The 11,679-nt window shown below is 43.3% G+C and overlaps 1 protein-coding gene across 3 annotated transcripts in view; it reads left to right on the top strand.

The window, feature by feature from the left end:
• The first annotated feature begins 272 nt into the window (after positions 1–272).
• LOC116862481 (tubulin-specific chaperone E) overlaps positions 273–11,679 on the top strand; it is a 72,371-nt gene continuing 60,964 nt past the window's right edge. For all 3 annotated transcript variants that reach the window (XM_032849778.1, XM_032849779.1, XM_032849780.1), the window contains exons 1-2: positions 273–314; positions 11,332–11,462. In XM_032849778.1, the coding sequence (XP_032705669.1) occupies positions 11,363–11,462 (100 nt within the window). In that variant the 5' untranslated portion in view covers positions 273–314; positions 11,332–11,362. The remainder of the gene's footprint in view (positions 315–11,331; positions 11,463–11,679) is intronic.

The raw sequence follows: 11,679 nt of genomic DNA, 5'->3' as shown, positions 1-11,679 counted from the left end.
GTACTGAGTAACAGGCAAACTAGAACGTGCGCAGTCATTGGCCTCTTCTGACTTCCTGGGTTTGCGGGAAGCAACCGTGCAACACCGGGGCGCACAGGCTGTGCGGGTTTGGGTGGATGGACCGAACGTCCATCTGGCTCCCGAGACCCTCGTCTATTGCGCTCACGCCTGAGCGCCAGCGGCAGCGGCTCATCTCGCGGAGGCGGGACTTCCTGTCTCCCTAAAAAAGCACTTCCGGCTAAAGCCGGAAGCTTCGCTGCGTACCGGCGCTAGCGAGGGTCGCGATTCCGACCACCCGGGTAGCCGCTGGGCAGGTGAGCTTCCGAGGGGCTGAGGGGCTGTGGGAGCCAAACGCGGGTGGCTGGCCTGTGGCCGGTGCGTCACCCGGCGGTGCTTCGGTCCTTCTGTCCTCTCCTAGAAACTTCTCGGGTTGTCGGAGTCGGGCGGTGCCTCCTCTCTGCCACCCCCGCCAGACCCAGACCTGGACGCGCGGGCCGGAAGGGAGTCCGGGCGGGCGGGGGCCCCGCGCCGGCCGCGGGCGAGGGGGCGGGTGGGCCGCGCCGCCAGGCACTGTGCGGAGATGCCTTGTTGGCGCGTGACTTGGGAGGAGGGGAGATGGCTCAGGTGAGAGAAATGGCCCCGAACTTCCCGTCATTTAGCGTCTGTGACGGGGAGGTAACGTGAAAGAGGCGCCGAACTTGGAGCGTTTTGGAAAAGTTCCATTGCCGGCCGCTGGGGATGGGCCTGGGTGGTGGGTGTCCGCGGGAGGGCGTGACGTGCCTGTCTGCTGGGGCTGCGTCTGGTCCGGAGGTCGGGGCTCACGGGCGCCGGGCTTCAGGACGGAGTCAGCGGGGACGAAGGACCGGGAGGGCGACTTCGTGTGTGACAGCGGCCTAGCGGGCGCAGCCGTCTGAGATTCGTCCCAGCGTCCCCATCCCTTCACTTCTCACCTTTGTCTCCGCTGTCACACACAGCACGTCGCTGGGGACGTTAAAAACCCAGGTCGACAGACTCTGCCTTTTGACCGTCCGGTGTTTGTACTCATTGTCGTAACTGAGGTGTCGTTCAGGCGCGGACCTCTGGAGTCGCCCGTGACCCTCGCGCCGCGCGTGTAATCCGGCGGCGAATCCCGACACTGTCAGACTCCGGGCCTCTCACTTCTCTGCGCCGGTTTGCAGCCCTGTCACCCGGGCTGCTGCCGGCCCCCTAACCCTTCCGCTGTTCTTCCAGCCTCTTTTCATCCCAGCATCGAAAGCGACCCTCCTAAAATATCAGACTGTTGCCCTGCTTTCCGAAGTCCGGCAAGGACTCCCGTTTCACCCAGGGTAAGAGCTGAAGCTACCGCTGCTCTTTGCCCCGCCCTCCGGCCTCTTCAGGCACAGCCTGGCCTCGGGGTGTTTGCAGTTGGGGCTCCTTTGCCTGGACTGCTCTCCCCCGCATCTGTGCACACGGTTTAGTCCCCTAACTCCTTCATTTATGGGAATACCGCCCTCGCAGCCGGTCTCCCAGACGCGGCCTCCCCGGACCTCCCCGTTGTGCTCGCCGTGTGCGTTCTTTATTCATTGGACCCGCGGTGCTTCCCCGCTGGGATGGAAACTGCGCGAGGACATCTTTGTACTTTCTGTTTACCGCTGTATTCCTGTCTAATGCAGTGTCTGCTTCCCGTGGATTTTCTATAATGTAACTGTGGAAGGAATGGATTGAACTTTTTCTACCATCTTACACTTGATACTTCCTGTGCTTCCTTTTCTTGCCTTTTTTTGGATTGAGGTTTGATCTTGTGTGTTTTCTCTTTTCATTTTTTCTTCTCTGTTTCCTTGGAAGATAATATTACTCTAGGTACTCTATTTCGGTACTTACAGGGCTAACCTTTTAATTTTTAATTTAGCTATGCGTACTTAATTGAATCTAATTCAATCTTAAATGAATCTTAACCTCGCCGCACAATATTGTTTTTACCTTTGTTTTACCTTTGTCTGATTTTAAACAGACTTCTTGGATCATCTCCATACTTAATTATTTTTGTAAGATGTACATGTTCAACAATAAAACTAGAGTTGTTACTATTTTCTGGTGGTTTTGATTTTTTCGTTTTGACTTTTTTTTTTTTTTATGATTTTATTTACTTGAGAGAGAACATGAGCAGGGGTAGGGGGCTTGTAAGTGGGAGGTCAGAGGGAGATGGAAAAGCACCCACTGAGCAGGGGCTCTCTCTTTCCGGGACTCTGAAATCATGACCTGAGCCCAAGTGAACCATCCAGGTGCCTCTTCTGATTGATTTATTAACTCAGTTTATCATACACTTAGTAGAATATTTGTTGTATACTTAGCACGTCAGACTTTATTTTTTTTAAAGTGTATGATACTTTCCCTACTTTAGCATTTTGCTGGAAAATACAAGAGTCCACTAGAAAACAATATGGCAGACAATAAGAGTGAAATGAATATGACCCAGAGAATGAAACTAAATATACACTGTAGGTTAACTAACTTGAATTTAAATTTAAAATATATATATATGACCCAGAGAGTAATTAGGGTCTACCTGAAAGGAGAAACATTATAGTTTGCCAATTATTAGGAGTGCTGGGATGAATTTGTGGAAGAGCGGTTTGGGGAGATGTGCTAGTATTTAAAAGTGTGTAAAGAAAGGGTACAAAGTTATTGATTAATTTTATTCTCATTCATACAGTTTTGTCATAAAAAATTTTTTTTTTTAAGATTTTATTTATTTGACAGAGAGATCACAAGGAGGCAGAGAGGCAGGCAGAGGGGGAGGGGGAAGCAGGCTCCCTGCTGAGCAGAGAGCCCAATGCAGGGCTTGATCCCAGGACCCTAGGATCATGACCTGAGCTGAAGGCAGAAGCTTAACCCACTGAGCCACCCAGGCGCCCCCAAAATTGTGGGTTTGATGTAGATTTCACTCTGGTGTTTTAGAGAGGAGTGCCTTTAACCTCTTAGTAAATGCTTACAGCTTTTTGGGGGACCTACTTAAAATTACATGAGGTAATTCAGTATGCGAAGGCTAAGAATCTACTGTCAGGTTGTAGTAAAACTTGGGAGACAGGCTTTGACATTTAGCATAAAAGGACAGCAAGACATGGTAAGTGAAGTAAGCCAGTCACAGAGACAAATACTGTTTGATTCCACTTATGTGAGATACCTCGAGTAGTCAGGTTCATAAAAACATAAGGTAGGGGCTGGGGAGGAAGGGCTATGGGAGTTGTTTAATGGGTATAGACCTTCAGTTTGACTGGATGAGAAAGTTTTGATAATTGCTTGCCCAACAATGTGACTATATCTAATGCCACTGAACTGTATTCTTAAAAATGGTGAAGATGGGGACGCCTGGGTGGCTCAGTGGGTTAGGGCCTCTGCCTTCGGCTCAGGTCATGATCTCGGGGTCCCGGGATCAAGTGCCGCATCAGGCTCTCTACTCAGCAGGGAGCCTACTTCCCTTCCTCTCTCTCTCTGCCTGCCTCTCTGCCTACTTGTGATCTCTGTCAAATGAATAAAACCTTTAAAAAAAAGTGGTGAAGATGATCAATTTTATGTGTATTTTACAACTAAAAACTTTTTTTTTTTTTAAGAGCAGCAGATGGGTTGGTTTAAAATTCTGCTAAATGCAAACACCTCAGTGGCTCAGTTGGTAGAGCATGTGACTCTTGGTCTTAGAGTTGTGAGTATGAGCCCTGCATTGGGGGTAGAGCTTACTTTAAAAAAAAAAAAAAAAAACAACTGGGCTAAATACTTGGGAATTGTAACATTTTGGGGTGGTAATTTTTTTTTAAAGATTTTATTTCTTTATTTGACAGAGAGATAGCACAAGTAGGCAGAGCAGCAGGCAGAGGGAGAGGGAGAAGCAGGCTTTCTGCTGAGCAGGGAGCCCGATGTGTGACTTGATCCCAGGACCCTGGGATCATGACCTGAGCCGAAGGCAGCCGCTTAACTGACTGCGCCACCCGTGGTAATTTTTTTTTTTAAGATTTTATTTATTTATTTGACAGATCACAAGTAGGCAGACAAGCAGGCGGGGCGGGGGGGGAGCAGGCTCCCTGCTGAGCAGAAAGCCTGATGCGGGACTCCATCCCAGGACCCTGAGATCATGACCTGAGCTGAAGGCAGATGCTTAACTGACTGAGCCACCCAGGCGCCCCTAAAGGTTTTTTTTTTTTTTTTTTTTAAGATTTATTTATTTGAGAAAGAGCGAGATGGAGAACAAGTGGAGGGAGGGACAGAGAGAGAGAAGCAGGCTCTCTGTGGAGCAGGGAGCCTGACATGGACCTCGATCCCAGACCCCTAGGATTATGACCTGAGCCAAAGGTAGACACTTAACTGACTGAGCAACCCAGGCGCCCTAAGGTGTTTTTAAATATAGAAAACACATAGCATTTCATATAAAGAACTTCTACAACTCAGCACCGAAACCCCAAATAATCCAGTTAAGAAATGGACTGAAGATATAGACATTTTTACATGAAAAAAGGCTCAAAATCACTCACCGTCAGGGAAATACAAATCAAAACTACAATGAGATATCACTTTATACTAGTCAGAATGGCTAAAATGAACAACACAGGAAACAATAGGTGTTGATGAGGATGTGGAGAAAGGGGAACCCCCTTGCACTGTTGGTGGGAATGCAAACTGGTGCAGCTACTGTAGAAAACAGTGTGGAGATTCCTCAAAAAATTAAAACTAGAGCTACTCTATGATCCAGCAATTGCACTGCTAGGTATTTACACAAAGGATACAAAAATACAGATTAAAAGGGGGTACATGCACCCCAATGTTTATAGCAGCATTATCAACAAGAGCCAAATTATGCAAAGAGCCTAAATGTCCATCAACTGATGAATGGATAAAATGTATACAATGTATACATGGAATATTATGCAGCCTTAAAAAAGAATGAAACCTTGCCATTTGCAACCATGTGGGTGGAGCTAGAGAGTATAACCCTAAGTGAAACAAGTCAGAGAAGGACAAATACCATATGATTTCACTCATGTGTAATTTAAGACACCCAACAAACATGGGGGAGGGATAAAAGAGGAGAATCAAGAAACAGACTCTTAATTATAGGGAACAAACTGATGGTTACCAGATGGCAGGTGGATGGGGGGGATGGGTGAAATAAGTGATGGGGATTAAGGAGGGCACTTAATTTGAGCACTGGGTGTTTGGGTGGAATGCTGAATCACTAAATTCTGCACCTGAAACTAGTGTTACACTATATGTTAATGGAATTTAAGTAAAAACTTGGGGGGAAAATAGAAAATATATAAGGATTTCAGATGAAATCCAGTTATGTGAAATGCAGTTTTTATGTCAAGAGACATAAAAATTGTAATCATGTGTTTATTAACAATAAACGACAGAAACCTAGTGGCAGGTCTAATACTGTAATTTTGAATAGCGATGCTTATAAAGAATAGCTTGAGATATCTGTAATATCTATAATGTGATATGAAACATCTCTGATCACAGGTGCTGCTAATCCAACTGATTTTTTGGCCTATACTCACAGTTTCAGTGAGAAGTTAGTGAATATCTTCAGTTAGAGGATACCTTGAGAACCTATGGACTTAGGGTAAAAAATACTTCACTTAGGCGCTGTCCAGGTAGTCAGCCCAGTACTCCAGCCACCAGGTGAGAGTGAGGTCTCACTCTGTTCTTGTTAATTGGCCCTGATCCCCAGTTGCATGACTTGTACTGTTTCTTTGACCAGGCCTCCCAGATGCGGTCTTTGGGTTTCTGAGAAACATTCACTTGGACTGTCCCTTATTGTGCTGTTCCCACTCTTTGGGAGCCATCTATGTTTTCTTGAATCCTTTAATAACATAGTAACCTTGATCTCCCTTCAGTCTGAATTTCTGGTGGTCATGACTTAACCACCTAGATATATTCCCTCCCATCTTTTTATTTTCTTAAGATTTTATTTATACATTTCAGAGAGAGTGTGTGCATGTGAGAGAGAGTGGTGGGGGTGGGGGTTGGTGGAGGCGGAGGGGGAGAGGGAGAGGCAGAGAAAATCTCAAGTAGACTCCATGCTGAGTGCAGAACCAGATGAGGGGTTGGATTTCATGACCCAGTGTCCCAATTAAAGCTGAAGCAAATCAAAACTCTACAAAACTTAAAATATTTTAGGTTTTTTATTAATTAATTTTTTAAAAAAGATTTTGATTTATTTGACACAGAGAGACACAGGGAGAGAGGGAACATAATAAGCAGGGGGAGTGGGAGAGGGGGAAGCAGGCTTCCAGATGCAGGGCTCCATCCCAGGACCCTGGGATCATGACTTGAGCTGTAGGCAGACACTTAATAACTGAGCCACCAAGGTGCCCCATAAATTTCCGATTTTTTAAATTGCACTAAAATACAGATAACATTGAGGGTCTTTTTTTTTTTAGATCTTATTTTTAAGTAATCTCTACCTCCAGAATGGGCTTGAATTCACAGCCCTGAGATCAAGAGTGGCACACTCCACTGACTGAGCCGGCCTGGCACCCCAGACCATTTGAACAATTTTTAAGTGTACTACAGTTCAGTAGTGTTAAGTAAATTCACATCGTTGTACAACCATCACCACCATCTGTCTCCAGAACTCCTTTTATTTTGCAGAACTAAAACTCTTAGCGATTAAACAACACTTTCCCCCTTCCCACAGCCCTTGACAACCACAGATCTGCTTTCTCTCTCTATGCATTTGATGACTCTTAAGTACTTCTTTTAAGTGGAATCATACAGTATTTGTCTTTACTGGCTTGTTTCACTTAACATGATGCCCTCAGGGTTCATCCATGTGGTAGCATGAAGCAGAATTCCCTTTCTTTCTTTCTTACATTCTTTTTTTTTTTTTTTTTTAAGATTTTATTTAGTTATTTGACAGAGATCACAAGGAGACAGAGAGGCAGGCAGAAAGAGAGGGGGAAGCAGAGAGCCCGATGCGGGGCCCGATCTCAGGATCCTGAGATCACGAGCCGAAGGCAGAGGCCCCAACCCACTGAGCCATCTGGGGGCTTTTTTTTTTTTTTTTTAATTTTTTTAATTTGACCCAGAGAGAGGGATCACAAGTAGGCAGAGAGGTAGGCAGAGAGAGAGGGGGAAGCAGGCTCCCTGCTGAGCAGAGAGCCCAATGCGGGGCTTGGTCCCAGGACCCTGAGATCTTGACCTGAGCCAAAGGCAGAGGCTTAACCCACTGAGCCACCCAGGTGCCCCTCTTTTTAAGGCTGAATAATATTGTATGCATACACCACATTGATATTTGGGTTAGTTCCATCTCTCGGGTCTTTGTGAATAATAGCACTGTGAACATAGTTGCAAAGTACCTGCTTGTGTCCTTCCTTTTAGTTCTTTTCAAATATTTTATTTGAGGAATTATGTAGTCCTCTCATCATGAAGAACATACAAGAAACTGTTTAGATTTTAAAAACAGATTATGAGAAAGATCAATAAACCAACAGGAAAATGGATAAAGAATGTGAACAGTTCATGGAAAAGGGAATCAAAATGAGATGCTCAGCTTCCTTCATAAAAGAAAATGTAAATAAAATGCGTATTTCACTTGTCAGACTGACAACCAAAATTGTGTTACTATTTTGTGAAGGGCAGTGTGACGACACAGGGGCTCAAAGAGTGCTGCTGGGACTGTGAATTGGTCCAGTCTCTAAAAAGGGACATTTGTTATTGCCTATCAGCATTAAAAATGCACATACCCTTTGACTTAGCAATACCTGTTTTGAGAATTTTCTACAGATTTTTTTTAAAGATTTTATTTATTTATTTGACAGGCAGAGATCACAAGTAGGCAGAGAGGCAGACAGAGAGAGAGAGAGAGGTGGAAGCAGACTCCCTGCTGAGCAGAGAGCCAGATGTGGGACTCGATCCCAGGACCCTGAGATCATGACCTGAGCCGAAGGCAGAGGCTTTAACCCACTGAGCCACCCAAGCACCCCTCTACAGATATTTTTGCACAAGTATAAAAAAATAAATGAGCAGGTTTAGCCTTTGCAGTATTATTTGTAATAGCAAAAACTTGGGAGTAACCGAAGTCCATCAGTTTGAAGACTGGTTAAATGACGCTGTATCTATACAAATACTATGCAGCCAGAAAAAATTTAAAAGCTCCTGACATGGCTGTAGATAAATTTCCAGGTTATATTATTGAATGAAAATGTAAGGAACAAAACCACATATGTAGTATGGTACCATTTGTGTAAAGAAAGAAGAAAAATACTGGTGTGTATAAGCTTAAAATGGGTATGGAAGTATATAGAAGGTACTAATAAAGCTGTTGCCAGCGGGAAGAGATAATGACTAGCAGGAGTGGAAATAACAACAAAAAAAAAAAAAAAAAAGGGAAGCTTTCAGTGTATTCCTTTTATACTTCTTTGAGTGTCATCTTTTTAAAAAGTTAAGTGAGAAAGATATGCCTAGAAAAATACAAGGATTGGGGCGCCTGGGTGGCTCAGTTGTCTGCCTTTGGCTCAGGTCATGATCCCAGGGTCCTGAGATCGAGCCCTGCATCAGGCTCCCCACCCTGCAGGAAGCCTGCTTCTCCCTCTCCCACTCCTCCTGGTCATGTTCCCTCTCTCTCTCTCTCTCAATCTCTGTCAAATAAATAAATAATCTTTTAAAAAAAGAAAAAGAAAAATACAAGGATGAAATGGAAAAAGAGACCGCCTAACCAGTGACTTCCAGACACTTGAACAGACTTCTTAAGAAAAACATCAGTAGGGGCACCTGGGTGGCTCAGTGGGTTAAAGCCTCTGCCTTCGGCTCAGGTCATGGTCTCAGGGTCCTGGGATCGAGCACCGCATCGGGCTCTCTGCTCGGCAGGGAGCCTGCTTCCTCCCTCTCTCTGCCTGCCTCTGCCTAATTGTGATCTCTGTCTGTCAAATAAATAAATAAAATCTTAAAAAAAAAAGAAAAAGATAAACATCAGTAAAGTTGAGCCTCGAAATCAAATTGTGGAAAAAATGTGAAGACAAGAAAAGAAGCTTTTGGGATTGATCTGGACTAAAAAGTAGTACAAGAAAGTGTACTCCTTTGGTGTAGTAGTATATGTCTTGTAACTTTAAATCCTGAATATTTTGAAACATAGGAAACACCCAGATACTCGTTGCTTTTATTTAATGATTGTTAATATTTTGGCAGCTTTGCTTCATCTTTTAAAAATATATTTAATGTAGCAAAAGAGAGGACAGAAAAGTGGCAGATTGATTCAATTTCTTATCTTTTGTTATTTCCATGGAGAATGATTTCCTGTCTTGTCCAAAAAAAAAAAAAAAAGTCTGGTTAGAAAACATGTTGAAGATAAAAAGAGAGGCTAGCATTTGGCCATTTTCAATTAGTCTGCATTCTCCGGGTGCCTGAATGGCTCAGTCAGTTAAGCCTTTGCCTCAGGTCATGATCCTGGTCCTGGAATTGAACTCTGCATCCTCAACAGGCTCCCGGCTCAGCAGGGAGTCTGCTTGTCCCTCTCCCTCTGCTCCCCAACTCACGAGTGTGTGTACATGTGTGCGTGTGTGTATGCACGTGCTCTCTCCCTCTCTCTCTCTCTGATAAATACATCTTTGAATTAGTCTGCATTCCAAGAGAAATTACATCTAGAACTTTATGAAAAACTGGCAAAAATGATTGCAAAAAATTCCTGTTTATAATCTTTAAAGAGTAACAAACAAGGGGAACTAGAATTTCTAGGAAAGATGTTTTGTGAACATTTGGAAAAGTAATAATCCTAAGGAGATAGGAAGAGTTTAGTGAGTCTTGGCTAAATTTACCTTTTTTTGTTTGTGTTTTGGATTGTAATTCCATGGCAAGCCAGGGAAATTTGCAGAGAACAGTGCATTATTTCCTTTCGCTTTTCATCATCTTTCCTTTCCTCCCTCCTCATTATTGTTAATAGAACAAATAACAGCTATTCCTTCCAAATATAGTCATACAACTGAGAGGTGTGTAAGTTAAAGAGTGAAGAGACCCCTTCCCTCACCCCACTCCTCTGACAGTATACTCTGGGACTGACGGTGGGGTTTGATTTCAGGGGCGCTCATGACATTCACAAAGCTCATGACATTCTTGCTTGTGAACTGGGTAATAGGAGAGCTTGTAACTAAAAACATTTTACCCACAGTTTGTATGAGTTCTCTCTTTGGTTAGGTCATATATACGTGGGTCATATAATTTACATACACATATATTTTATCCTTGATCTTATAAAAATTAGGACAGAACTAGGAGAGATAATGTTGGATTATTCTCTGTTTAGAACATATAAATGTAAAGTCCTACATTTACACATAATGTTATGATGTGTTAAGTCCTACTTCAATAATGAGTTGCACAAGGAGCGCCTAGGTCAGCATATAACTCTTGATCTTGGGGGTCGTGAATTCAAGCCCCACATTGGGTATAGAGATTACTTGAAAAATAAATTGTTGTACAAGTATAGCATAGAGAAGACCTGGTTTGAAAGTTCTTCATGGAAATTCATAAGACTTTACAGAAACAAGTAAATAAGTAGATTTTCTCTTAGTCTCAGTGTCCGTATTTAACTTTTCCTTTGGATGGATGGTTTGGGCATGGCTTTCTCAAATCTCAAATATATTTATTTACTTTGAATAACTGTCTCAAGAATTTTTCCCAAGGAAATACTTCAAAGGACAAGAATAATTTAAAAGTGAAGATGTTTTTAGCTGTTTTCTTTGAGATAGTAAACAATGGAAGCATATATCAACAGGGAAATGATTAAATTTTGGTATCTACAGGTCAACATTAAAGAGATTAATATGACTCTGTGGCTATATAGAAAAATGTTCATGCTATTTAGGAAGTAGAACAGATTACATATCTATATCTTTTTTTTTTTTTTTAAGAGACTTTATTTATTTATTTGACAGAGGAACACAGCGAGACAGGGAACAACAAGCAGGGGGAGTGGGAGAGGGAGAAGCAGGCTTCCCCCTGAGCAGGGAGCCCAAGGCGGGGCTGATCCCAGGATGCTGGGATCATGATTTGAGTCAAAGGCAGACGCTTAATGACTGAGCCACCCAGACACCCCCATATCTATTTCTTTCATTCATTCATTCATTTATTTTAGATTTTATTTATTTATTTGAAGAGAGAGAGAGAGAGATCACAAGCGGGCAGAGAGGCAGGCAGAGAGAGGGGAAGAAGCAAGCTTCCCGCTAAGCAGAGAGCCCGATGCGGGGCTCGATCCCAGGACCCCAGAATCATGACCTGAGCTGAAGGCAGAGGCTTAATCCACTGAGCCACCCAGGCGCCCCATCTGTATTAATTCTTGTTAATTTTTTATAATATTCTTCCTAGATCTCATATTTTGGATTCTGGCTACATTATAATGAATGACACTTCGACATCAGATGTCATTGGTCGACGAGTTGAGGTTAATGGAGAACATGCAACAGTGCGTTTTTCTGGTATCGTTCCTCCTGTGGCAGGTATGTTTGTGTGTGCATTTGTTTATTTTAGAGTTCTTTCTTTGCAGGCTTTTCTCTAGTGGTTTGTAACATCGATTTTGAAGAAATTAACAACGAATTTGTAGATGCTTTCTACATACAATTGTTTGGTTTGGGTAACAGTATCCTGTGGTATCTATGATTTTATTTAATTTTAAACTTACCTATTTATTTAGTGTTGCCATTTTATATTCAACCT

The sequence above is a fragment of the Lontra canadensis genome, unplaced genomic scaffold, assembly GCF_010015895.1.
Source record: "Lontra canadensis isolate GAN:19392208 unplaced genomic scaffold, GSC_riverotter_1.0 scaffold247, whole genome shotgun sequence".
Lineage (NCBI taxonomy): Eukaryota > Metazoa > Chordata > Mammalia > Carnivora > Mustelidae > Lontra > Lontra canadensis.
Note: the sequence above shows the minus strand (reverse complement) of the source record. Positions and strands in the feature narration are given on the sequence as shown.